We start from the raw sequence: 27,591 nt of genomic DNA, 5'->3' as shown, positions 1-27,591 counted from the left end.
GACGTGTAAAAGTGCCCTTGTGGCCTATTTGCTTAATAAATGTTGATGTTTGATGTTTGATGTTTGATTGAAATGCCTCGTAGTATAAATATTATTGAACGAAATACACGAAATCAAGCGGTAGAAATTCAAAAATCGGCCCCCTGGTAGAAGAGGGGCGCTTGACATTCGCTTAATAAGGACTCTTGAAAATAAACGTTATCGTAAACTATTCGTTTCTGTCTCTATTTAATTCTAAAAAAATTAGGCATTATTCCTATGGTTAAAGTTGGTCAGGTTATTTGCAAAAAAATGTATTGTTAGTACTTATAGGTACAATAAATTGACCCTTGAAGACATTTTTTAAATACAGATAAAACATTATACTCATACATTCCTATTTATTCTAGGAATATTTATAAATAATTTAAAAAACACAAATCTATTTTAGTCAAATTATAAAATAATGTGAAATATCCTTGAAAGTTCAAGATAAATGTAGTTTTTATTTACAATAAACGATGCCAAAAACATTACATAAAATTTCTTTAAAACATTACATAACTTTTTTTTGTTTTCGAGGGGTGTGCGGTAAAACCCAATAAGTCGTGCAACCATTTGCACCTATTTGAAATTAGAACTATATGTGACGTGCGTAGAGTTCTTATTTAACTGACAAAATATCTCGATTTATCGGGTTTGACCGCCCATCCCTGTAGTTAGGTTATATTTAGTCTTAATAGGACTTTCAACAAAGCTCCTCTTTCTTTTAATAATGATTCTACTTGTATATCATTCTCTACTCTATATAAAATAATTAACAAATATGGTCAGTCATTACTTTATTGAGTACGTGAGCTTCCTCTATCAATGTGGCTCTCAGGAATGTCATTTCCTAAATAATACGACACAAAGATTTTTGCAAGTCTGGAATGGTACAGGTGGTATCAGTGGTGGTGGTGTATCAAGAGCTAATTTGTTTTTACTTGTCTACATTAGCTGCACCTCTCACTCACTCTCTCTCTCTCTCTCTGTCTCTTGCACTCCGTAAAGTACGGGTGTATATTTTTAATGGCAATTGTTTATAAATTAACATTATCTTAGATATTAACTCACATTTATAGACGGATCTATCGCGAATTTATTTTATTACCTTTATTTACCGACGTTTCGACACAGGTTTCACTAGTCGTGGTAAAGGTAATAAAATAAATTCGCTATAGACCCGTCTATAAATGTGAGTTAATATGTGTTCAAAACGCGAAAGTTTTAAATATTATATTATCTTAGATAATGACATCTCTGAAGCTATGCGTAAAAAGGTATTAATATCACGCCAAAATCAGAGGCTAATGTTACCTGAGGGTTTAATATGAACTCCTTACATTGTGTAATGTTGATTGTTTATTGAAAGAAAAAAGATTATTTTTCTACCAATAAAACAATTGTCCATTTCTAATATCTAAAGGGAAAAATATCAAGGGTAGGTACTCTCTGAGATAATGCGTCCTATATTACATGGAAGTCGTTCTATCTGGCTGCTTCTCTGTCCGGAGTGTGTACACTGAGCGACGGATTATTCCCCCCTTACAACGTCGAGAAACATGGTGAAGGACCTCTGGCAACGACTCTCCTTCAGAATCAATCAAACTGTCTTCAGTCAGTTCAGCACTTTCATCTCGTCAAGACCGATGCAAGAACTCTGGCGTTAACACCTTCTGAGTGCTCTTGATGATTTTCTTGTGGTGTCTTAGGCGGTGGACGATTTCGTCATGCAGAACGTTGAAGCACATCGCAGTGAGAGCTAAACCGGTCATTATATAAATCGAGCAAAACCATACGGTTCCAGTGGAAGCTCCACTTTTCTGAGTAGCCCCTGGCGCTAAATGACCAAAGCCAATCGTGCTTAGGCTCATAAAACAAAAGTAAACGCCGTCGATAGGGCTCCAGCCTTCCAACTGATAAAGAACTAAAGCACCGAAAAAAATATATGTAAAAATGGCAGCTAGGCACAAAGAGAGAGGAGCGAGAATCGAGAAACCGTGCAAGGAGACTTTTGAGTCGGTGTCTGTGCAGCTCAAGGAATCGCAGTCGCGGAGGAAGCTTAAGCTTTGGTTTTTATCTTTTATAGAAGTTGTACTGACGCTGTGCGCTTGAGATGCCGAAATAATGGTACCTGATGGTGACCGAACGTAATACGGTTCTTGAAGGTGTAATGATGGGTTTCTGTAGTCATCTTGTCTTCTTACTTTATCTTTTCTGTCTTTACCTCCTATAGTTCTCTCGTCGAGGCAGCAATATCCACATTTTGTACATAGACAGCAGCAGAGTGCCCTGCTGAATATGCTTCTTGCGACTCTTGACAGTAAGGCGCCGACAACAGATAGATAGAGTAGGGTTAAGGGTATCCCTATGACAGCGTATCCAATGGTAACAGCCTTCCCTAATGCCGTCCTCGGAGCCACACTGCCATAACCTGCATAAGAAAGTTCTGTGTTAAAATACTTGTTTTAGGCACATTCAAAATATTATTATAAAGTACTATGAGATTCATAGGTACCAAATTAAGTTTGGGCGGAGTTATTGAACTTATTAAGCAGTTATTTTTTTTGTAATTAATTGTTATAATACTGGTAGTAAAGTAGAAATTATAAAAGGCAATGTGATACTTATTAGAATATCGTGTGCTTGAAAATAACTCACCTATTGTCGTAAGAACTGTTAATGAGTACAGGAAGGCTTTGGCAAAATTCCATTCATAGTCATCCACTATCAGAGCTGGCGCCGACTCCAGCGCTCTAGCACCTCCGTACTGAGCGGACACATCTGCCGCCACTCTTGCTACCAACTTCTCCTGAAACCTCGCAATTTCCTGGGCAGCTAGCCTCGTCCAGTTCTCTTTGTAAAGAATATTCAAAGATACGGTGATCTCCCAAATGCTTTCAACAGTCTGTGACCTCAACTCCGCGCTAGCTTGCGCGATTGTTCCGTTCAGTTTTGAGATAGGAACAGTCTTCGCGACCTCGTTCGCCTGGTATGACGTGGTAGCCAAGGTCTTCTGATGGACTTTCGAGGCATTCCCTTCTATGGCAAGGAACACAAACGCTCCTAAAAGAGTATATCCGAGAAGAAGAGCAAATATTCCTAAGTTCGTGACGCATCCAGCGATGAGACTTTTCTTTTGACTCTTTTTGGTTTTGATGCAGAAGCAACAAGTAGTATCAATTTCATCATCGAGTCTATAATTGTCTGTTTTGTTATTCTTTTTATATTTACCATTGGCATGATTCTTCTTCTTAGAGTTCTTGTCCATATTTGCTCATAGATCGTCACAAAGCATATTCTTAGCAATGTTTACGAGAACCAAGCCATTTGTGTGAGTTAGACGTTACTGGGGAGATCCATCTGAAAAGAAAGAAAAATCTTTTAGGGACTTTATATGCAAAACGGTACAGGCGAAGTTTATCTTTCCATAATGAAAAGTCAATTCGCAAGGTTCGCAGTAGATTTTATTATGCTAACCAAGAGCAAGCCAAAATAACATAGCAGTAGTAACTTGAAAAAGGCGGGTCGCCTAAGGGTAGTATAAACTAAGGGAGAAAAACATTGAAAATAAAAGGTATATCGATGAATAAGGGAATAGTTTTGTAGTTTCTCTTAACATTTGAGTTTTATTATTATACCCTAATTTAAGTTTATCATTACCTACTTTCCAAAGAAACAAAATTCAGTCCAGTTTTATATTTTAACGATACTCAAGATATATGTAGGAACTGTGTCGAGAAAAAAATTCCAGTATTTTTATATAATGAACCCATAATACAACGATAAATATTTCTCATAACAGATACTCATTACTTCCAGAGTTCCCATCTATAAGCCATAAAACATAAAACACACTTAGGCCGACGTAAATCTCTGCAGACGCGCCATTTTATCAGCCATGCTCGCGGCGATCTGGATCTATGTTACACTTGCTTAACGAACACGCGTGAAGCGATCTCAGTCCAACCAGTGCGTACTATGAGCTTGTGTGTCTGTGTATTACACACAAGCTCATAACACGCAGTTGAAATTCGAAGAGGCCTCCAGTGTAAGTGTGCTCTTCAATAATCCGTTATTACCTACATCTACTTTTTTGCAGGATACTTTCTAGAAAGAAGAGGTACAGGTAGATATAATAACATAAGCAAGCACCTTTTCCCTCCTTTTAACATCCTATGCAAGTAGGAACGCATATTTATTACATTTCAGGTCAGGGGTCATTGGTCAGGGGCCCATTTGTCGAACAACCCATACGAATGTGTTGTCATGACAACCCATACGATTTGACAGTTCGTGGACTAATATTATTAGTCTAATACCGTTTTAGAAATGGGCTCCAGGTCATGTGTCATTGGCTCGCTCGCGAGCTCGACTCGTCCACGCTTGCCTAACCAATAAATGTACATGATTTAAACCATTTGATCCGACATTACACAAGGCCTCAAATGTAGTGGAAATGAATGGAAAGAGAATCAGATCTGACTTCGTTTAATTTAGCTAAATGTTTAGTCTCGTTTTAAAGGAACAGGTTTTTTTGGAAAGTGTTATTTTTGAGAAAGGCCTGATTTGCTAGCAGTTTATCTTATGCTCCATCCGTCCAGTGGAACTAGGTAAAAATTTAATTAAACGCTAAAACCACTTAAAGGCTCATATCGTCAAGAACGCTTTTTGTAAGCGTTATGGCGGACATTATCAAAAAGTAACCAGAGGTACCCATCATGTTTTTAATACGGTTTATATTTTAACTTGTCTTGACAGTAAAAAGGCTAATGAAATAAGAAGTTAAAGTTAAGAACTTAAATCGTTAATCCACTTAACTCCTAATCTTAAATGAACAAATTATTGATTAAACTTGTCCTATCTTTGTCGCGATCACTTCTTCCTCTTATTTACTAAGGGAAAGACAAAATTATTGCAAAAGTTTGTTGGACATTACACTCCAAGCCAGTGGAGACGTCTCTTTACTTCCAGTACATTTGCTTTGAGACACCTACAATTATTGATTTTGTTAACAGAGAGTTTTGTAAGAACAGTGGTGTTCACGTTCATTAGGATGGAAATATTCGTATTGTTTGTTTCAAGTCATTCTGTTCAAATTCAGAATTTAATTATACACGATGTTCCATGCCAGGTAAAGTAATTGTTGTTAATATGCTGGGAACATCCATTAGCTGGCGTCGCTGGTGTTCAGTGTAATTAACCAAGTGTGGACGTGGCGTTATTGCATGTCTTCTGCCATAGAATAGATAGCTCAACTTTATCGGACGGACTGTTCAAAGTTAATAATATCGCGAAGCGTCTGGTTGAAGTAACTGGTGACCGGAGAGCTGGCGGCTTCGTCGCACAACGTATCAGCATTGCGATACAACGAGGAAATGCCGCCAGCATCCTTGGTACCAGTGCATAGGCTCTTGGCCTATTTTAGATTTAAGCTAGTTATTAATTTAGTTTAGTAGTACCACTGTATTAAATTATTTTGTTTTATAATGTCGATACCTGACCAAGCTAACTCTGCAAAGAATTTTCACTAACAAATTGTGGGAGTACCACCTCAAATCCGAATGAAAATACATATGTTGTTTATAGTGGTCCCGCCACACTTTGTTTCTGCAATGCTGGTGCAGAGTTAGTTTAGACGGACTCGTTTAACTATAAGTTCACTACATAATATTAAAAACTTTACAATACGTTGCATAGCAGGTAAAGTAATAGTTGTTAATATGCTGGGAACATCCATTAGCCGGCGTCGCCGGTGCTCAGTGTAATTAACCGAGTGTGGACCCGGCGTTATTGCATGTCTTTACTGCTGCCACAGAATAAGTATAGTACTACCGTACAGAAAGGAAACTTCCTACAATACCGAAGTTTGACAGCGGTTCAGGGACGAATCATGGTATCCCTTTCTAATGTAGCACTATCCCTTTCGGCTATTTAGGTTTGTCAACATTCAAGTAATTATCTTATCTGTGGCTGTGCAAGCAAAGGGACGTCAAGTTGTGCCAACCCTAATAATTGCTCGTAGCAATGCTGAACCGAACGGAGCCGAAAAAGCCCGAACGCTCTATATAGGGTTTGCAATCCGGATCCGAAATGTATGTAATTATCCGGATCTGGATCCAGATCCGCGGATCTTCCCATACATTTCGGATTCATCGTACAAACCCTAGCTCTATAGTTTCCTACCCCTGCTGCTGCGACAGAAACATATAAAGAAATAACTATGCTTAGAGTGTTCACTCCATGCATCAGTTTCCTTACTAAATAAATAATAAGTTGTATGGGTATGGTAAAACGTACAACGTCAATACTTTTAAGCTTAAATCTTATTGCAAATCTTATTACAGATGTATAATATGCAGGTTATCTTACGATATTATCCTTTACCGAAAAGCAACATATTAGGCGTGTAAGGGATGACTCGCGTTAGAACGGTTCGGATCCCGGCCGAAGCGTCCGACACTTCATTTTCTATAGAAAGCATCTCGTGATCCCCGATCACCCGTCATAGAAAATGAAGTGTCGGTAGCCTGTAACCTCGGCCCGGACACGGATCATCCTTAACAAGTCAATAATATTATCGTCAATTGAACTAGCTGCAAGTGGTACCAAATAGACCTCGACATCCACGACAACTACGTATCATCAAAGACCAGTTTATACTGGTTTCGTTGAACAGCCTGGCATCTTGCGGTGCCTTAACGAGGCTTTGTTTACAGCTCTTGTATTAATTCGTGGTCACAGTTCCAGTTGCCGTTGGAATGGAAAAGGCTTGATAGCTGGGTGAGGGCATTTGTGGTTGGTATGCTTCAGCAATTAACATGGGTGCACTTTATACGTTGCAGTTAGGGAAAATATGCAGAATTTAGCATTTGAATTTTACGTAGATATTTGAAATATAAAGGTATGGATTGTTTATCTAATTGCGATAATACGGCTGATCAGATTTTATTGTTTGGTGCACAGACTAACCAAACCTTAAAGTATTTTTTATTTTATTTTAGCGATTATAGCGAAATCCTTCAATAAGGTGTTGAAGAGGGAGGTGAAGTGAAGTGCAAAACCTAGTTATTTCTACACAAATTTTGGATGGCGCCTTCTTGTCTTAATCCAAGCTGGAATTGTCATTATTAATAGAGTTAATACTGGCACTTTTGTCTCAGGTGACCCCACTTGGTACGACGGTTCCTTGGGTATATGTAAGTAAGCAAGTAACACTTTCCGGACGGAAGAGAGGAATACAGGTGATGGGTCTTTAGGTGATCTAGCGTCCTAGCTACGAGATTAACCTCTGGCTACCCCCCAAAAAGGAGGGAGTAAAGGAAAGCTCCAGCGGTCCAATCTTTGGACTGTTTCTATCTCTTTGTAGCTGTCAGGTGAAATTTGATATTCTAATCATAATCATACTCATCATTCATTCTACATATCTACAACTACCAATATGTAGACATACCCTACTTTTCTGCTATATAACGCGTCACACATATGTTCACTTTTGTATAAGTAGGTGATCACGAAAGCTGGTGCGGAACTTTCTATAAAATGTTGACAGTTCAGTACACCAAATACAAATACCAATAGCCCTCGTATTTTAAATTATTCTTCTATTAAACTTTACTTTTCTAAGTAATTTAAAGTATTGCTTTGATGCTTGAAATCAAAGCTACCGATATGAGTCGTCGGTCGCAAACTTTGAAGTTACTCGGCCCTGTTTTTACCAGGCAGAAACTAATCTTCAACTAGTGCTTAGAAACTAGGAAGTTAGTTTAATATAACGCTCATAGAACGTGAGATGACGTAGGTACCTACTGAGGGCCTACCGCGAACCACGCTCGACGTGTTGCCTCCATGTCACACTTACGTACGAATTTACAAGTGCGATAGAGAGGCAACACGTCGAACTTGGTTCGCGGTAGACCCTCTGATATCGCTGTGTTCTAGCTAACTTATTCCCTACAGATTTAACGACGACTCGCGCTTGAAGGTTCGGGTCCGGATCAAGCCGTCCCGTTTTCTATCGCAAGTCACTTCTCTCACTCACACACACAAAGCCTCGGTGATCACGTGATGCTTTCTATAGAAAATGAAGGCCCGGACCCAGGCCGTTCCAGCGTGAGTCATCCTTTTAGGCCGCTTTTAATAATAGGTTATTGATCATAGAAAATTCCAAACTATAAAGTAAATAACTACTAAGTTTAGAACTGCATACGTCTGCGAAGAAATTCAAAGGTGTATGTGAAGTCCCCAATCCGCATTGGGCAAGCGTGGGGACTATAGCCCAAGCCCTCTCGCGCATGAGAGGAGGCCTGTGCCCAGCATTGGGACGTTTATAGGCTGAAATTATTATTCCTCTATTTAACTTGACTCTTAGGTTAGGATTTTACAATTTGAACTGTCGTATAAAAATACAATATAAAAACACTTACAAAACATTACATAAAATATATAAACAGATTATAAAAAACCTAACCTAGGGTGCCGCAGGCCCAGGGCCCAATTATTATTATTAAGTTCAGTGTTGCCAGGGCTCTGGAGTCATAAGTTACGTTTCGTTTCCCTAAAAGTCACGTTTTTGCTGCTCAAGTCACATTTTTATATTATTGTATTGTATGGGTAGGTAAATCGATTTTGTTAGAAGAAATTCAGAAAATAATATATTTCACAAAAAATCTACTAACCTTTTATGATTTTTCCTCAAAAAGAAAAAACGGAACCCTTATTTATAGGATCACTCGTGCGTCTGTCTGTCTGTCTGTCCGTCTGTCACAGCCTATTTTCACGGAAACTACTGGACCAATTAAGTTGAAATTTGGTACAAATTGGTGGAATTAGTGACCCAAAGACGGACATGTAAGTCATGTAAACAAATGAATTTTAAGCATGGGGGCTACTTTTGGGGGGTCAATGAGAAAGTTAAAAAATTAAGAAATAACCCAAGCAAATTAGAAAAATCTGCGGAAATAATTCGAGTAGTTTTGAAAATTGGTATATACCTTGTGGTGTCTAAATAAACATACTAAAAGTCCTCGAGGGTAGGGGGTGTGCTGAGGGTGCAGGGAGGGTTAAAGGTACCTTTTTTCTTATTTTTGCTCATATCTCGAATATATGTACAAATAGCATTATAATTACTTCGGTACTACTAAACTAAATTAATAACTAGCTTAAATCTAAAATAGGCCCTTGAGGCATTGTTCCAAGGATGCTGGCGGCATTTCCTCGCTGTATCGCAATGCTGATACGTTGTGCGAGGTAGCCTATTACTTCGGACAAAAGTTTTATCATACAATTTCCTACAAATTTGGTTATGTTTAATTTTACTCTACGATCAATACTTTAGGAGCTTCAGGTTGTTAAAGTTAAATTAGAGTTAAAAAATAGACGGTTTAAGTAATAGGGTCCTGTTTTACCCTTTGGGTACGGAACCCTATTACTAAGACTTCGCTGCCCGTCCGTCCGTCCGTCCGTCCGTCTGTCACCAGGCTGTATCTCACGAACCGTGATAGCTAGACAGTTGAAATTTTCACAGATGATGTATTTCTGTTGCCGCTATAACAACAAATACTAAAAACAGAATAAAATAAAGATTTAAATGGGGCTCCCATACAACAAACGTGATTTTTGACCAAAGTTAAGCAAAGTGGTCAGTACTTGGATGGGTGACCGTTTTTTTTTTGCTTAGCTTTAAACTTAGCAAGAGAAATATCTGTTTTTCCGATATAATAAAGTTTTTTTAAATAATACAATGATGGTGGCAAACAGAAATACGGCCCGCCCGATGGTAAGCGGTAACCGTAGCCCATGGATGCATGTGACGTCAGCAACAGTGATGTTTTACAATTGTCGCACCTGTCACCGTGGTGAAATTGGGGCCTGCTGATAAAATATAAAAAAAACCGGTTTAGAGCATGTCGGGCCATGTTCAGTGTAGGGTTCCGTAGTTACCCGTCTGTCAAAATAGACTATTCGCAAAAACTCAAAAACAGCTATACCGATTAGGTTCGCTATATGTTTCCTTGAAAGTCTTTACTAAGCTATGTTTTTATGATTTTTTTCATATTTTTTGGACCCATGGTTCAAAAGTTAGGGGAACTAAAGGGGAAAACACAACTTTTTTTCTTTCAGATCGATTATTTCCGAAAATATTAAGTTGATCAAAAAATGGTTCTTGAAGTGTATTCGTTTTAAAAGACCTATCTAACGACATCCCACACTATAGGGTGGAAGCAAAAAAAAATTCATCCCCACTTTAATGTAGGGCAGCCACCATAAAAAAATATTTTTTTCTACTTTCTATTATTAAATTTGGCATGAATATATAAATTTGCTACACTGACAAAGTCATAAAATATAAACTAGAAAAAATATTTTTTTAGGGTGACTCCCCTACATTAAGTGGGGATGATTTTTTTTTTCGCTTTTACCCTATAGTGTGGGTGTCTTGGATATGTCTTTTAAAATGAATAAGGGTCTTTAAGGACTATTTTTGATCAACTTAATATTTTCGGAAATAATCGATCTGAAAGAAAAAAAGTTGTGTTTTCCACTTTAGTTCCCCTAGCATTTTAACCATGGGTCCAAAATTCGTCTAGCTTAAAAAGTCACAAAAATTGCCTCAAGATCGTAAGTCACGCACAGGTCACACGAGAAGGCGAAAAGTCACGAAAAATGTGACTTTTGTGACCATCTGGCAACACTGATTAAGTTAGAACACTCCTCCGTAGGATACTGGGCCCAAAAAAAAAGACCAGACGGAAGCTGGTCAGTCCTTACGAACCGTGAAATCGAAAACCTAGTGGCTGAACCTAACATCATGGGAGAGACTAAAGCTCACAGACTCCGTTGGTTGGGCCACCTTGAGAGAATGGATGAAGATCGGAACGTGAAAAGAGCATACCTGGGCCGTCCAGCAGGAAGACGTCCTATCGGACGGCCCAGATATCGCTGGTGCGACATGGTGGAGGCGGACCTGCGCGAACTTCGAGTCAGCAATTGGCGAGAGGTCGCACAGGACCGAGAAAAGTGGCGCTGTCTTGTGTCGGAGGCCAAGTCTCATTTTGGGTCGCTGAGCCAACGGAGTAAGTAAGTAAGTAAGTTAGAACACTACTACTATTGCCTTGGTCACAAAAAAAAACTCTCCGAGAAAATTCGCTTCATACTGACGCTGAAAAAAACCTCCGTTCGCGATAGTTCATCTATCTAAGGAATTCGACCATACAAATAATCTTTATTGCACACCTCAATAAAAAAAAACATTTTAATAATAATAAAGCAACTCAAGAAAAAGTAGGTAAACATTAGGCGATATTATCGCTAAAAAGCGATCTCTTCACATCCGAATGTCACCTTTAGCGTAGCGTCTATCAGTCAAATTATTCATAGATATTTTTTCTGTTTACACGGTAAATATTTAAATTGATTTATCTCTCCTTCATCTTGTCTTATTATTAGTCATCACACAATATAAAGGTCGATTTATTCAGTAATGTTTTTTGATCTCGCTTGATGTTTCAACGAGTTTTTAACCAAAATATAAACAATCTTACAGAAAGCTATTACAAAATAAATTCACATACAATACAGACACTATTAATGTGTTCTATTTTGTACGTGGATAAAGCGAATTAGGTTTTTTAGGGTTCCGTACCCAAAGGGTAAAACGGGACCCTATTACTAAGACTTCGCTGTCCGTCCGTCCGTCCGTCCGTCCGTCCGTCCGTCCGTCCGTCCGTCCGTCCGTCTGTCACCAGGCTGTATCTCACGAACCGTGATAGCTAGACAGTTGAAATTTTCACAGATGATGTATTTCTGTTGCCGCTATAACAACAAATACTAAAAACAGAATAAATTAAGATTTAAATGGGGCTCCCATACAACAAACGTGATTTTTGACCAAAGTTAAGCAACGTCGGGAGTGGTCAGTATTTGGATGGGTGACCGTTTTCTTTTTTGCTTTTTTTTATTGTTTTTTTTTTTTGCATTATGGTACGGAACCCTTCGTGCGCGAGTCCGACTCGCACTTGCCCGGTTTTTGTTGTTCTATCTCGCATTAAGAATTTACGTTGAACTTTTAGATAGGTACAAATAAGTCCATTAGGCTTAGTACTTGGTATTAACTATTGGCAAACCAGTTTGGGCTTAGAGTTTATTTCGCGAAAATACTTTAAAAGTTTGTCAGAACTGTTTACCGAATATTGTTAAAAATTATATTATTAACCAATCTCGCTCAAAGCTTAGGTACAAAGCGGGTACAAATAATACTTCAATCAGGTTTAGTACTTGGTAACAAATGTTGGCAAACCAGTTTGAGTTCAAAGGTTGTTTTGCAAAAATACAGTAAAAAAAATTAACCGAACCTACTGTTTATCGAATATTGTTAAAAATTACATTATTTACCGATTTCGATTAAAACAATTACAACACAACAGTTATACAACGCACAAGTATGATGGTATGCTCACTGTCGCAGTTGCAAAGTTATAAAATTACAAGAGGTAATGAAGTCATAGTCATAGTATTTATTCATGAACAATACGGGATTGTATTTGAAAATACATGAAGAGAGAGAGAAAACCCGGCCAAGTGCAAGTCGGACTCGCGCACGAAGGGTTCCGTACTATTACGCAAGAAACGGCAATAAAATCACGTTTGTTGCATGGGAGCCCCACTTAATTTTTTTTTGTATTTATTGTTAGGTATAGCGGCAACAGAAATACATAATCTGTGAAAATTTAAACTCTCTAGGTATCACGGTTCGTGGGATACAGCCTGGTGACAGACAGACAGACGGATGAACAGACAGACGGACAGACGGACAGCGGAGTCTTAGTAATAGGGTCCCGTTTTTACCCTTTGGGTACGGAACCCGAAAAAAAACAACAAAGAAACTACGTAACTAAATAAATTTTAGGAATAAGAATCCTAACTTAGATAGTAAGATTATACCTACATAAAGTTATTCCAAATAAGGAAATTCCAGGATTTACACCAGTACAAAACAAAATCCTCCTGAAAAACTTCATCTTAAATTCCGACCACACCTAATGCTGACGATACCAAAATCCAATCCCAGGTGTCGCCACCGATAAAGATTTTACATAAATCAGTGATATAATCCAATATTACCCGCATTTAGCCCCCACGTAATGTCCCCCCGCCATAGACTACCTCTTTAGACTCTGTGGTATAGTATAGGGAGACAGATGATATTATTAGTCAGTAGTAAACGGACCATTAGATAGAGCGCATGTGTTTAATTTAATAAACCCTCTACTTCTCTCGTCACCTCATGGCGACCGTGACAGGACTCGAACCTGCAATCTACGGATTAAGATGACGAAGGTGCGCGTTCACCAAAAATCAAAGATTTTTTTATTTGCAAAACATTGCACTGATTGCCGCGCAGCCATCACTTTTGGATGTAACATCCAACACTAGTATGCAGCTAATATATTTGTTCACATTTAGTAATATTTCGTATAGACTGTAATTTTTTTAATAACACCAGTGGAAGTCTTTGTTCATTTGATATTAGTAAATAAATGGCCCACCACTACAAGTTACAAGCTTCCGTGAAACGGGCTCTTAGTCGAAAATGTAGAAACAACTAAAATAAGCACTTGAGAGATTTTATACTAAGTTAGTATGGCCGTGATGGGCGTGCATAAAGATCGCAAGTCGTGTTGTATTGTAACCAATGGTAATGTTTATTTTTCTGCAATTTTAATATATTTGGCATGAAAACTTTTTTTTATTATAAGTTTAATCAAACAATACCAGAGCTATCATGTGAATCATGTGATCGGTAAAATAGAGAATTATTTTACTGCAAATAAATGAAAAAAAAGGAATGCTCCATTTAGTAAGGAAGTGATCTGTTACCGCCATTGAAATCTCTATTCCAATTTAAATGACTTATTTCATTACTCCGCGTACTGAGCGGATTCAGAACGAACTGTGGGCATAAATTCTCAAATTGATAATAAAATTTTACTAGGTATTACTTGGGTCTTATTCCATCGGATTGCGGTTAAGTGCGAGAGTTCGGTTATTTCAGAACGAATTGTGAGAATTAATTATTTATCGGCTACTTTTTATATTGTGTTGTAATAAATATTTTATGAGGAGTAAAATGTTTGAAAGGCTGTAGTTACGCGTTCATCATTATCGTTTTATTTTGTTCGTTCTTACTTAAAACAACCGATCGGTAGGTCATTATCATTAAATAAATCTTGGGCACCATAATGATTTTATAACCTACACTGAAATAAATAATTGGCCGAACTCATTGACTAATTCTATAAATAACCTTAAAACCGATTTTGTAATAGTGCGCAAGGCCCATTTATTGTGTAGGGTCAGTTGTTCTACATTGAAACAATCGGACACAGTGTAACTTTGCGATATCTCGGAAACTAGGTGTTACCAGCTAGTGCCGTCTGTCAAGCAAGGGCAGGCTCAGGGACCCCTAGCACCTCCCCAAAACACGAGCGCGCCTCGGAGAAGGAGCATGCTGCTACGAGCATTATTGTGAATTCGTGCAACAAAAGTAAATTTTTTCATTTAAGTTTCGCAATTTTTTACCAAGATATAGACTCGAGTTTGGCGTTTTTTAAGTTTTTGTTATGTTCTATGTGTATTAAAGTTTATTTGGAGCTAAATATTTTTAAATTTCTTTCACTCTTTGGTGCAGTTTTTATTAATTGATTAAAAAAACACCCCCTAGTCTCACAATGAAACATTTTTATGTAGTATACAATGAAACATGATGTTCACTGAACACCAGTACCAGCACACAATGAAACAAACTCATTATTTTTTTAAATAATTAAAACCTATGTGCTAAATTTGTGAAACTAAAATACCATGAAAATTGGTAATAATTTGTCTATCATATGACAAAATATAAGATACTTAACTTTAGGAATGGCTGAGATAGGATGGCTTATATGTTGAATGTTTCATTGATGGCAAGGTTAAGGACACATGTCTTACATTGAAACAGTCGTGTATAAACACTATGTTGCAAGAAAGTGTATGAAATCAAGCATGGAGATGTTCAAAACCCTCCCGCGTCTACCTAGTTGGCAATCATGCTCCGTGGACATAAAAGGCGCCTTTTTCGCAGCATGCCGTACCTGCCGACCAGATTTTCGATTCATAATGAAACTCAGGTGTGTGTACAATGAAACAAGTCTTTCGCTTTTAGATATTTCAGCAATCTTATAATGATTCCATATGTCGGAAACCTTTCAAATAACTAATTTCAGCCTACCACTATTTTCTCCTTTCCTTTCTCATTAATTGAGTGAAAGCATATATGTATTAATGTCACTTATGGGTCATTCCACCGTTTCGGGTGTTACACTTGAACTCTTAAAATAAGGTTTTATTCGATATTGTAACAGGAACTAGGAGGTTATAACTATTGATTCATCTACTACTTTGATAATATTTTCTTTTCCTGTACACACATAATTAAAGTATAAGAGCAATAACGAGAGAATCACTAAAAAGTAGCTGTTTCGGGCGTTACGGGAATTGGCCTATACCTTCTGACCATCAGTACCAAAATGCATAATTTAGCAAATTTTGTCAAGTAACCTCCAGTTTTATTTATGTCAAGTAATAATAGTTAGTATAGTCTACTGAAACACTGAAGTAACACTTAGTATCACTTTTCAATTAATTTTAATAAAATAAATTACCTGTTTCGGGTGTTACTCATGGTTCGTTTCGGGTGTTACGAGTACGAAATTAAGACAGATTTATACGAAATTATGGCTCATTTTATTGAAATTATTGTCTTTTTAATAAATTCGATTAAAAACATAAGTAATAAATGCTGAATTATTATAAAATACATTAATCTTAACAATAAAAACTGTTTCTCGAAGATATCATAATTATTTTTCTTTCGATGCGAATATTACCGAAAATATTCACTTAATCAAAAAATAGTTGATGGTGACACCTATTCATTTTGAAAGATCTATCCAACGACACCCCACATCACAGGATTAGAGTCGCAAAAAAATTAAAAATATTTTGTATACAGGAGCAAACCTAAAAAAATTTTTTTTGTAGTTTTTGTGTTACTACTTTGTCGCCATGATTGATTTATGTATCCATGCCAAATTGTAGCTTTCTAGCACTAACGCCACTAACCATCACGGAGAAAAGCCGGGGACTGACAGGCGGACGTACAACACGTTTCGGGTGTTACACAACTTCAAACTTTAAACATACGACTAAAGCAGACGCTAAAACAACAACTATTACACATTTGCATAGGTTCACATCATAGCCTTTCTTTGGCAAAACATGTTTGGCTATAGTTAATTACGGGAAAAGTTACACATACTTTTATCTCTTTCCCGTTTCGGGTGTTACTTTGAGACCACAGTCTAGAATACTCTTGTAAAAACCGATTAATCCATGCTTTTTAATATTTTTAAAGACAAATTATAAAATTACGATATTTTACCTGAAATAACTGCGGGAAATTTGTAACAGTTTACAGTTACTTTCTTTTTAATTAGTCTTGCCAATATCGCTGTATAAAATTAGTTTTACGCCTATCATTTAAACGTTGCGATCAAGTACATGAAAAACATGTAAAAATTGATTTTTTTTCGGTTTTTTTTTCTGACATGAAGGTTTGGTATGTTTTCTATGGAAATAGGTTAGTGTTGACTTCTTAAACTAATTTTCATTTTTGAACCCTTGGTAGCGTTTATTATGGAATGACCCTTATTTATTACACCGTTTCAATGTTTATTAACGATTTTTCATGGTAGACTATAATTATTACATTTGTTTCACTGTAAAAATCAGAGTGTTTCATTGAAAACATGCACAAGTACACAATGAAACAAAACTCATTTTTCAAAAAAAGGCTTATAACACAGGAACTGTTACAGATAAGTAGAAACCAAGAATGCCATATGATAGCCAACGAAATTGTTAATCTTCATACGAAATGTCACACTCATAACTTTAAAAACACCAGAGATAGAAAGGCTTGAACTTTTAGTGTTTCATTGATCAACAAGTTACCCTAAGCATTGTAAACTATTAGTCTGTATCTTTAGGTATTTAAAAAAGAGTAAACAAAATCTACCCTCAAATGACTTCTTAAGCCAGTTGAGGATAACATTACATGATCAAATAATGTAGGTTAAATTCAGGTCGTTCAGTGACAGATCCAGGCGGTTTTGTAGGTATTTGGTTGGTTAATCAATAAATGTTATGACTACCCGAAAATGTACAAATTATTCGTTTATTTAAGTACCTAAAGATACAGAGGTTAGAAACAAAATATTTTGTTAGGTACTTTTTTTTATTCAAGCATTTCTTTCAGTGTATGGAAGCATTCTCGAATATTAATTTGAAAAATAAACATTATTATGTTACACTAATACCAATATTATTACGTTTCCCTTTTACCGTCATCCCGTTATATTTGATCTAAACATGTCAAAGAATTCACCCAGTGTACATATTTGTAATCAGTTATTACACCCAAAATTAATTAATGAGGGTAGATTTTGTATTAGAAATTCAGAAGACACGTACATTCAACTGTAAAAATATGGGTGCACAAATCATCTCAAAAATATGTCCCATAGCTCATATGTCAGCGAATTAAGAACTATGGGACATATTTTTGAATAAGTTGGCTACACCCATATATTTTTACAGTTGACTGTACAAAGTTATACTGCTCTTAACTATTGTTATCACTAATAATAATAAACCACGTTAGGATAATATTTATCCACGTGACAACATAACCTGTCAAACAATTTCCAAATCCCATAACGTACTCAAATATTTGTTCATGCGAATATCCAACACTGGAACATTGTAAACAAAAAAAGGAAATCTGTTATGAAAAGTTCCGTATCCCGGACAAAAGTTAGGAAAAGCATACTTTCCGCGTATACGAATACTTTTTGACTGCACCAGAGTTCGGTGCGAGAATTCTTCGTAAGAGTTAAAAAAACGGATTGTTTTAATCCACTGTGCCACTGTGTTTTTATTTTAATAAAGAACCACGAAAATTTATTAAAACACTATACGAGTATGTGTTTAATATTTTTTGTTTTAATATTTAACCCTTATTTATACCTAAGAACAACAGTGTTGTAAAAAGTAATGAAATAAACGCATTTGTAGGTATTTGTAAAATATCTTAATACATTACAACTAAACAAAAAGACCATTCCGGTCGCATCCGTTGCAAAGCACTCGCGGCATTCCCGGCATTTTAATAAAAAGGTATTGTACTGTTTTTTCACATATATATGTGACGTTTGACGACGAAAGGTACCTTATGGCGGTCGGCGCATACGCCATTATGAGCGGCACTCCAATACTAACGCGGCGTGAGCGCCGATCGCCATAAGGTACCTTTCGTCGTGGAACGTCACATTATAATGGTTCAACATAATTGTTATAATTAAATTGACATAATGTAGAAGGAACATAATTTACATAATTATTTAGAGCGACCTAGAGGCCGTTTCCGAATTATTTATTCAAATGAAAACAGGGCACGTTAACTTACTGCATCCTACAATGTTACGTTTAGACAGAGGCCCAATGTAACTGGAATGCGCCCTGTAGCAAACGTGCTCTGTTAAGGGGAACTATTCTAAAACAGTTTTATTTGCGGCCTTTGGGCTGTTCCTGACTTTTCGGATTAGTAGGAATGACAGATGTCACTCCGATTTCTTTAAGAGAAAAGTGGACGACCGCTTTTCTCTGGATATTGATATTATGGAAAATATTTTTACACTATTTGGTATTACGTACAAACAGCAACACTCCTAACTGTACATCGGTATTACCAAAGACATATGTAACTTCGTATAAGATGAATAAAGTCTAAGGAAAAAACGTGCCTCGGAAATCAAGAAAAAGTCATTCTCGGATAGATGGCGCACACACCTTTGGCCTATGCTCGGCTAGATGGCGTGACGACACCGTTTCTTATTTAACAATTTTAACACATAGATATCAGTGAATGAACATGGGTCAAAATGATATAAATATAATAAAATAATTTTTCCATATATATAAATTTTTTTGATAATTTTATACGTTTTCGTTTTGAGTTTTAGTCGTGTGTCGATGAGATGGCAGTAAATTTACTGTGACTACAAAACGTACTATGACAGGACCCCTCTATACTATCTATTCTCTTTGGTATTACAAAATTAAAGACATAAGGTCCACCAATGTACAGTTAACAGATTTTTTTAACGACGTGGTTTCGAGACCTTTAAGGCGCGGTGTGTAGTAAAATGCACTTTTTTGACACCATATTTACAGACTTTTACAAGGATATCATGCATTATTTTCTAGTATGTATAACTTCAGTCCTTGAACTACGTTATTGCTTGTCAGAAACACGACGGCTCATTATTTTCTCGACAGAATCTTAAGTTGAAAACATGCCTAACACTGTCTTTATTTTCTTATGTTAGAAGTACTAGGACGAAAATGTATATGAAACTTACTTCAGTCGATAGCTTTTAAGTAAATCTTCATTATTGCTTGTCCTTTTATCGATACGTTAATTTTTTCATTCATCATTTGATGAATTCAACATTTTGCCTACTAAATTACACCCTACGCGGCAATATCTTGCGCCTATTCCTCACGCCAGTACGCCCGTGACCACTGTCAGCGTCGGACCTGTGCTAGTTTAGCGGACGTTTCATAAAATGGGTAATCACAGTATAAATATGCAAATATGTTATACACACAATGTTTTTCAACATACTTACGAAGAAAAGCAAAATAATTCTTAAATACGGTGACATTTCAGACATTCGTCCGTCATATTGTCATTTTATAACAAGTTGGGCAGCAAAGGCACACACCCATCTTAGTGTAGTAAATGAAGCAAGTTCTTGTATGGAGACACATGCATTAATTTCTCAGTCGATGAAATTTAGCTTGGTTATTGTATATTATGAGCCGAGACTAACATTATAAATATCAAAAAAAAAAACACTCCTAAGTTAGGTAAAAACACAAATCTAATTATATATTGAACCGAGTAATTCCTCAGTCCAAAATTATTTTACAAAATAAGTTATTTGTATCAGTATGTGATACTAGAAAAAAATCTAAAAGTTTTGTCAAACATGAGAATATTTTTTTATGATACTTCCTTTTTTTGACGCTCATTTTCATCGGAAAATTGCTGTCATTATTTTCTTCTTATATGATCTTAGAATATAATTTGGCGCAGTGGGTAAAAAAATCCAAAAAAAATGCGTATCGAAATGTATGTATTATAGAACTATTAAAAACTGAGAGTGGAAAATTTTTAGATTTTCATTTTGTAGGTATAAAACGGCAATAAAATGGCATTCCAGTGAAAAAATTAGACTGAGCAATTTTCCGGTCCAAGACACGCCAAAAAAAAATTTTTATTAATACTGGTATTTCTGCTGGGATATTTTTTTGATATTTCATATATTGTTGCAATACGTTACATCCGTAAAAAGATATTAACGATTTAAGACTTTAGGTATTTACTTTAATTCTATTATTATTATTCTTTGGAAATTTATACAATACTTTTTATTTATTGATACTTTATCATACTGTAAAGTTTTTTCTGGCTGAGGAATTACTGCTACCTTTATTTACTACACTATCTAACCAATCCTGAATTCAGTCACGATTGATAAATTGTGTAAACATATTTTAAAAGGCTATAAAATTAATCAAATTGAATAATTTAGACTGGTCACATTTTTGTAAAAATCGATTTCTACTGGCAAAACGTATTACTTTTTTGCAACCGGGTTTTTTAACCTAATTAGACCCCGCTGAATCCGAATTTGCCGGTTGCTTGATCGAATTCTTGACTGGAAGTGAGATATTTGATATTTAAGGTCCCTTTTTTTAGTTTTTCGTAAATAACTCGTAAACGGTGGCCAATATAAAAAAAATGTTGTAAGCATTAATAATCTACACAAAATTTTCAATAAAAAATATTGAGTACATTTTTAGCAGGGATCAATATTTAAAAAGATAATAAAGAGGGAAAGTTAATTATAATAAATTCTAAGGTTCCTTGTTTTTATTTTTTCGTTAATAATTTGAAAAGTATGACTCATAGCAAAAACAAATTTTACACATAAATAATAAACATAAAATTTCCTACAAGAAACATGTAGAACACTTTTCGCTAGGATCAATATTTAAAAAGACAAAGCAGCCGGTAAGTTAATTACAATCAATTTTAAAGTCTCTTTTTAGTTTTTTGTAAATAACTCGTAAACGGTGTCCCATAGCAAAATAGGTTTTTATGAATAAATAATCTACATAAAATTTCCTGCAAAAAACATCTGAACACTTTTCTCTAGGATCAATATTTAAAACGATATTAAAGGAAGAAAGTTCATTACAATTAGAGATGGGTCGCGGGTATTTACCCAATTTACCCACCCAGGTAAATACCCGGCAAATACCCATCTACCCGGTATTTACCCGTATCTACCCAAATGGACGGGTAGATTCATTTCTTGTTGCACATGTCGATTTGTGTTAAAGTGGAGATATAAACCGAGTTAATGGTTGTAATTATTGTGTGTTATTTAAAATGAAATGGTTTAGTGAAACTTGCAGTTGTAACTAAGGAATTTTTAGTACAATTTTGATAAATATTAAAAAAAGGCCGTCATAAGAGTATTTTTTTAGATTCGAGTAAATTATCGTACTTATACGTTGATAATACACATTCCAACTGCGGTCGGCGGGGGGTGTGGTTGGGGGGAGGGGGGTAGAAGTGAACTTTTTCATATTTCTTGGAATCTGTCATTAATATCGAAAAGTGTTGTATGTACAAACTAAAGTAGACATAATTTTCTACAAAAAAGGTTATATACATTTTTGTCCTAAAACTAACTGTATTTGACTTATGAGCTTCCCAAGTTGTGATACGGCACATTTTTTTTTTATTATCATTTATAAGTAGTCTTTATTTTCATCTTTTTAATGTATATTAAAAGCGTTTTAAAACATTTCCGGAAGCCAGGGAATGATTTTACACGATTTTCATAATTGTACTGATATGTTAAAATCGAACTTCATCTCATAGCAACCTTTTCATACTTAGTTTGAACATACATTTTATGTAACATTATAAAAAAGTACTTAAATTAATCTTATTTATACTCACATACCATTTAACAATTCAAATTTAGAAGAAAAACGAAAATACCCGCGTATTTACCCGCGGGTAGGTAAATATCGGGTATTTACCGGGTAAATACCCGCTCTCGGGTATTTACCCGGGTAGTTACCCATCTCTAATTACAATCAATTCACATGTCACTTTTTTTAGTTTTTAGGGTCCCGTACCTCAAAAGGAAAAAACGGAACCCTTATAGGATCACTCGTGCGACTGTCTGTCTGTCTGTCCGTCTGTCACAGCCCATTTTCTTCAAAAGTATTGGACCAATTAAGTTGAAATTTGGTACATACATGTAAATTCGTGACCCAAAGACGGACATCTTACGTAAACAAATGAATTTTAAACATGGAGGCCACTTTTTAGCCAAGGGGGGTTAATTAACATTAAGAACCTATTTTGCTATGGGCCACCGTTTACGAGTCATTTACGAAAAACTTAAAATAGGGACCTGGAAATTGATTATAATTAACTTACCCCCTTTAATACCTCATTAAATATTGATCGTAGCGAAAAAGTGTACAAAACCTTTTTTGTGGACAATTTTATGCTCAATATTTATGTATAATATTTTTTTGCAACGGGGGCACCGTTTACGAGTTATTTACGAAAAAAAAGCGACCTGTGAACTGATTGTGATTAACTTTCTTCCTTTAATATCGTTTTAAATATTGATCCTAGAGAAAAGTGTTCAGATGTTTTTTGCAGAAAATTTTATGGAGATTATTTATTCATAAAAACCTATTTTGCTATGGGACACCGTTTACGAGTTATTTACAAAAAACTAAAAAGGGACTTTAAAATTGATTATAATTGACTTACCGGATGCTTTGTCTTTTTAAATATTGATCCTAGCGAAAAGTGTTCTACATGTTTCTTGTAGGAAATGTTATGTTTATTATTTGTGTAAAATTTGTTTTTGCTATGAGTCATACTTTTCAAATTATTAACGAAAAAATAAAAACAAGGAACCTTAGAATGTATTATAATTAACTTTCCCTCTTTATTATCTTTTTAAATATTGATCCCTGCTAAAAATGTACTTACTAAATCTTTTTTTATTAAAAATGTTGTGTCGATTATTAACGTTTAACATTTTTTTTTTTATATTGGCCACCGTTTACGAGTTATTTACGAAAAACTAAAAAAAGCGACCTTCAAAAAGTGATTATAATTAACTTTCCCGCCTTAATATCTCTTTGAATATTGATCCTAGCGAAAAATTGTGCGAAATCTTTCTTGTAGGCAATTTTATGCAGATTACTTATGTTTAAGAAAATTTTTTGCTATGCACCACCGTTTAAGAGTTATTTACGAAAAACTAAAAAAAGGGACCTTTAATATCAACTATCTCACTTCCAGTCAAGAATTCGATCAAGCAACCGGCAATTTCGGATTCAGCGGGGTCTAATTAGGTTAAAAAACCCGGTTCCGGAAAAAATAATATGTTTTGCCAGTCGAAATCGATTTTTACAAAAACATGATCGGTCAAGTATACACTCATATTGTATATAATTAATAATTATTTAGGTACACTCACCGTCTTACCTACCATTTTTAGGGTTCCCCACCCAAAGGGTAAAACGGAACCCTATTAGTAAGACTCCGCTGTCCGTCCGTTCGTCCGTCCGTCTGTCACCAGGCTGTATCTCACGAACCGTGATAGCTAGACAGTTGAAATTTTCACAGATGATGTATTTCTGTTGCCGCTATAACAACAAATACTAAAAAGTACGGAACCCTTGGTGGGCTCGGTGGGCGAGTCCGACTCGCACTTGTCCGGTTTTTAATTTCATTAAGTACTCATCATAATTCAAATATACTAATAAATCTTATTCAATATTAATTGCCGAACTAAAAATCCCGGAACTGACAATTCAGAATACCGATGTCGTCAGAATAAGGACGTAGACGTGCTGCGCGGGAATGGTGCGGTGCGCCGCGCGGGGCGCCCGCCTGCCCGTTCTACCACGCGTCTGCTTCACCCCCTTGAAAACGTAAAACTCGAGTATAAGAGCGCCTTAAGCCAAGTCTTTATTTTTATTACACTGCACTACTATTAAAGTTTTAACACTGTGTTTTTAATGTATTTGTAAATTGGTTGATATAATTATTTGAGTACCTACAGTTAATAGTGTGGGCGACTTTCATATTGTCAATGACAAAGTACAAAGTGGCACAGAAATTAAATCCCTTGATGGATTTTCAGTATTTTTCTCTACAGTACCCAGAATAACCCCTGTGCCTATACAGGATGTTTTAATTGAACAATACGGCCGACACTACACGGAGTCCATTCAAATTGCACGGCACGGGATGCGTCGCTGTGGTTATTTCGTTGATTGGTTTTGCTCAACTTTATTTTATTGCTAGCTTCTGTCTATGTTGACCCCCGTTATAGTTCTTTGGTATCCACTTTAGCCCTTCTAAGCTATTTAGAGTTCAACCCGAGGCTATTTAGGGTAGACCGTGCCAAGCGTAGGCAATATTTTAAATACGTACTTATCTACGTCTACAGATGATTTACTGTCCGATTCGAACTTCGAACGAAAAAGCTGGTGTCGTGTCGTATCAAGAGGTCAAGGATATGGCTTATGAGAGGGAGAAATGGAAAATACTCCACGGACAAGATGATACCTCTTAAATTGAAGAAGGAGTGTCAGTGTCAAAAGTGACGTTTTTGTTTGAAGAAACGTCACATTTGACACTGACATATTTAATCCATATCGTTTCCAGATCTATTAACTGATGTATCTAATAGTTCCAATCGGGCCGTTACTTGGAGCCGATTGCCTCGGTCTAACCTAAATAGCCTCGGGCAGGACGGATTGTTTAACGTTCTCGTTTTACAATCCATTATTGATACTTCGCCACTATCGACAGACTCCAGGTTTAAAGGAGTTGTCGGGTTGTGCATCGTAAACATGATAATAGGGTTGACAAATGTGACGTTCCATGGGAAAAGGTACCTTATGAGGGTTTCTAGTTTCGGAGATATGAAATGTTTTGTAAAGAGGTGAAAAAATGCTCAATTTTTTTTATTGTGTGATCTGAAACCTTAATGCGTAACGTTTGTTTACCTGTTTTTATTTTTGTTATAAGTTAGTTATAAGCCTAGTAATGTCGTCTCAGAGTTTAGTAGAAAAGGTACCTTATGGAAAAAAGATTGAAAATTCCCAAAAAAAACTAGTCAATACGGGAAAAGAAGTTTGGTAGTTCTCTACCAATTTCCTGTATTAGCATTCTGCAAAACTAATTTGATAATTTCAGTTCTGGTTGGGGCGCCTCGCAAATATTATGACCGTACATAGACCGACATCACAAATCCAAGTAGTCTGCTATTATACCAAAGTTACTCTCGTCAAGTCTTTCTTAACTAGAATAATCTTCATTTGGTTTGGTCGCATGCAGTAAATCAGCCATTGGTTTGCTGAAAAATGCCAATACCCGACGCATTACCTTATGGATATTCCATATTCCATTGAGGTCATTGAACCTCAATGCCGCTTATCTTCAATAGAAACCGAAATATATTATTGATAAGAAATAGACGATTTATACCATTACCAAAATATTATTAGTTTAGCCTAACTGTTCCATCATCATCATGCCTCATCATGTAACTTAATCACAAGGTACCTTTTCATTACATACAAATTATTGGTCTTTTTTAAGATTATTATGACGAAGAACTAATTAAATTTGGGGCAGTTTAATGTAAATTAATATTTTCTATTCATAAAAGATAAACTGTAATATGATTGATATTTACTAGTGATGTATTATTAGATTTATTTCCATAAGGTACCTTTTCGTAAATGTATGGAGCAAATACTGTTATTGTTATGTAAGTTTAAAGTGGCATAAGGGGTTAAATATAGTATTTAGTTGGGGTTTTAGGATTTATTTCATTTGAATGACAGAATTTCTTTCATATGTGCTCAGAAAAATTGATTGTGTGTGACATTAAAAGTAAAAATATTCAATTTTGTGATTTTATATGAAAAAGTCAGAAAATACATTTTCACCTCTAAATCGGTATTGTTTGTTGCTTAAACTGTCTGTCAGTGTCGTTTTCTAATAGATAAAATTTAAATCTTGAGAGCTCATTGCAATCAATCGTGAAAATGAAATAAAATTTTATTTTCAAGAGATTGGTTAGTATACACATAAATCAGTCGATATCAAAAGTTTCTATTTGCATTACAGAACAAGTCGCAATATTTTTTTAATCTCAGATATATAAGGTATTATTATTTGTAGTCAACTATGTAACTTACTTCAGGAACATAGTTTTTTAGGCGGCTAAACTTAAAACTTCTCTATCGTAAAGTTGCTCATTTCACAACATTATTTTCAAAAAATCATATCTCTGTAACTACGCAACCTAGAAGGTTGATCTTTTGTGTTATCGATAGCTTATTTATTGTAGATTACTGGGGTATGCATAACTCCATACCCGCCATAAGGTACCTTTGACCGTGGGACGTCACAAATAAGCTATCAAAGCTGTTTTATGGCGGGAAAATTTACGGCCACTCAAAATGTTACCGCGAACATCGACGAATTTGAATGTCCGACGTTTATAGATTATGTAGTAAAGTTGAGGGCAGGAGAAGTATAGGTATAATAGAATAATACCCCTTATTCATAAAACTTAGCAAACCTCTGTTAAATTTTGTCCCTTTCTTACAAACACTAATGTCAAAATGACGGATAAGGACAAACGATTATCTAGGGCTTGTTAGAAATGACAATCGTTTATATAACGCCAACAGGGATTTCTTACGTTATTGGTTTCTAGTGTGTACACTTACATATCTATAATATATAAGGCCATAGTACCCGTTATTCAAAGTCATTATTAATTTAACTTTAAGTTCCGTTTTCCTAGAATCGTGTCGTCGGTAGGGTCGCCATGTGATGTGGAGCGTTAAAGAAAACAAATTAGTTCGGGTATAGCTCTGGTTTCCTAGGATAGCGGTAGCGTCATATAGCAGCCGTCTTCATACAAAATAATACTCTATCCATATAGGTGTTTTATATGGACACGGCCGCTATATGACGCCACGCCGCTATATGAGTTGTTTTCCTTAACGCTCCACATCACATGGCGACCCTACCAGGACAGCCTTGTATTTTCTGTAGTCAGTACAAAAGTTTACGGTTTGGATACATTTTTGTAAGAATTTCATCATACAAATTTAAATAAGTAGAAGGTTTTAACATACCGATAAAGATAAAGTGCGAAAATCAGGCTTAAAAGTTCGTTTATTTCATAATGTCCTCTGTAAAGTCGCATATTAAATAAGTTCTTAACGCCTTAACGCACAATAAATAAGTTCTTAACCCTT

The 27,591-nt window shown here is 35.8% G+C and overlaps 3 protein-coding genes across 3 annotated transcripts in view; 1 reads left to right on the top strand and 2 right to left on the bottom strand.

Moving 5' to 3' along the window:
• LOC134800243 (uncharacterized) overlaps nt 1-11,731 on the top strand; it is a 299,703-nt gene extending 287,972 nt beyond the window's left edge. The window contains exon 2 of the mRNA XM_063772748.1: nt 11,647-11,731. The gene's annotated coding sequence lies outside the window, so the exon portion shown is untranslated. The remainder of the gene's footprint in view (nt 1-11,646) is intronic.
• LOC134800201 (potassium channel subfamily K member 18-like) overlaps nt 1,295-27,591 on the bottom strand; it is a 32,038-nt gene continuing 5,741 nt past the window's right edge. Inside the window, exons 2-3 of the mRNA XM_063772694.1 lie at nt 2,683-3,384; nt 1,295-2,455 (exon numbers count right to left, since the gene is read on the bottom strand). Coding sequence (XP_063628764.1) covers nt 1,662-2,455; nt 2,683-3,292 — 1,404 coding nt within the window. The 5' untranslated portion in view covers nt 3,293-3,384 and the 3' untranslated portion in view covers nt 1,295-1,661. The remainder of the gene's footprint in view (nt 2,456-2,682; nt 3,385-27,591) is intronic.
• LOC134800242 (uncharacterized) overlaps nt 8,460-27,591 on the bottom strand; it is a 310,488-nt gene continuing 291,356 nt past the window's right edge. The window contains exon 2 of the mRNA XM_063772747.1: nt 8,460-8,486. The gene's annotated coding sequence lies outside the window, so the exon portion shown is untranslated. The remainder of the gene's footprint in view (nt 8,487-27,591) is intronic.

This window comes from Cydia splendana, chromosome 19 (assembly GCF_910591565.1).
Source record: "Cydia splendana chromosome 19, ilCydSple1.2, whole genome shotgun sequence".
In the NCBI taxonomy this organism is placed as follows: domain Eukaryota; kingdom Metazoa; phylum Arthropoda; class Insecta; order Lepidoptera; family Tortricidae; genus Cydia; species Cydia splendana.
The sequence above is the reverse complement of the archived record's forward strand: the minus strand, read 5'-3'. Positions and strand labels throughout refer to the sequence as shown.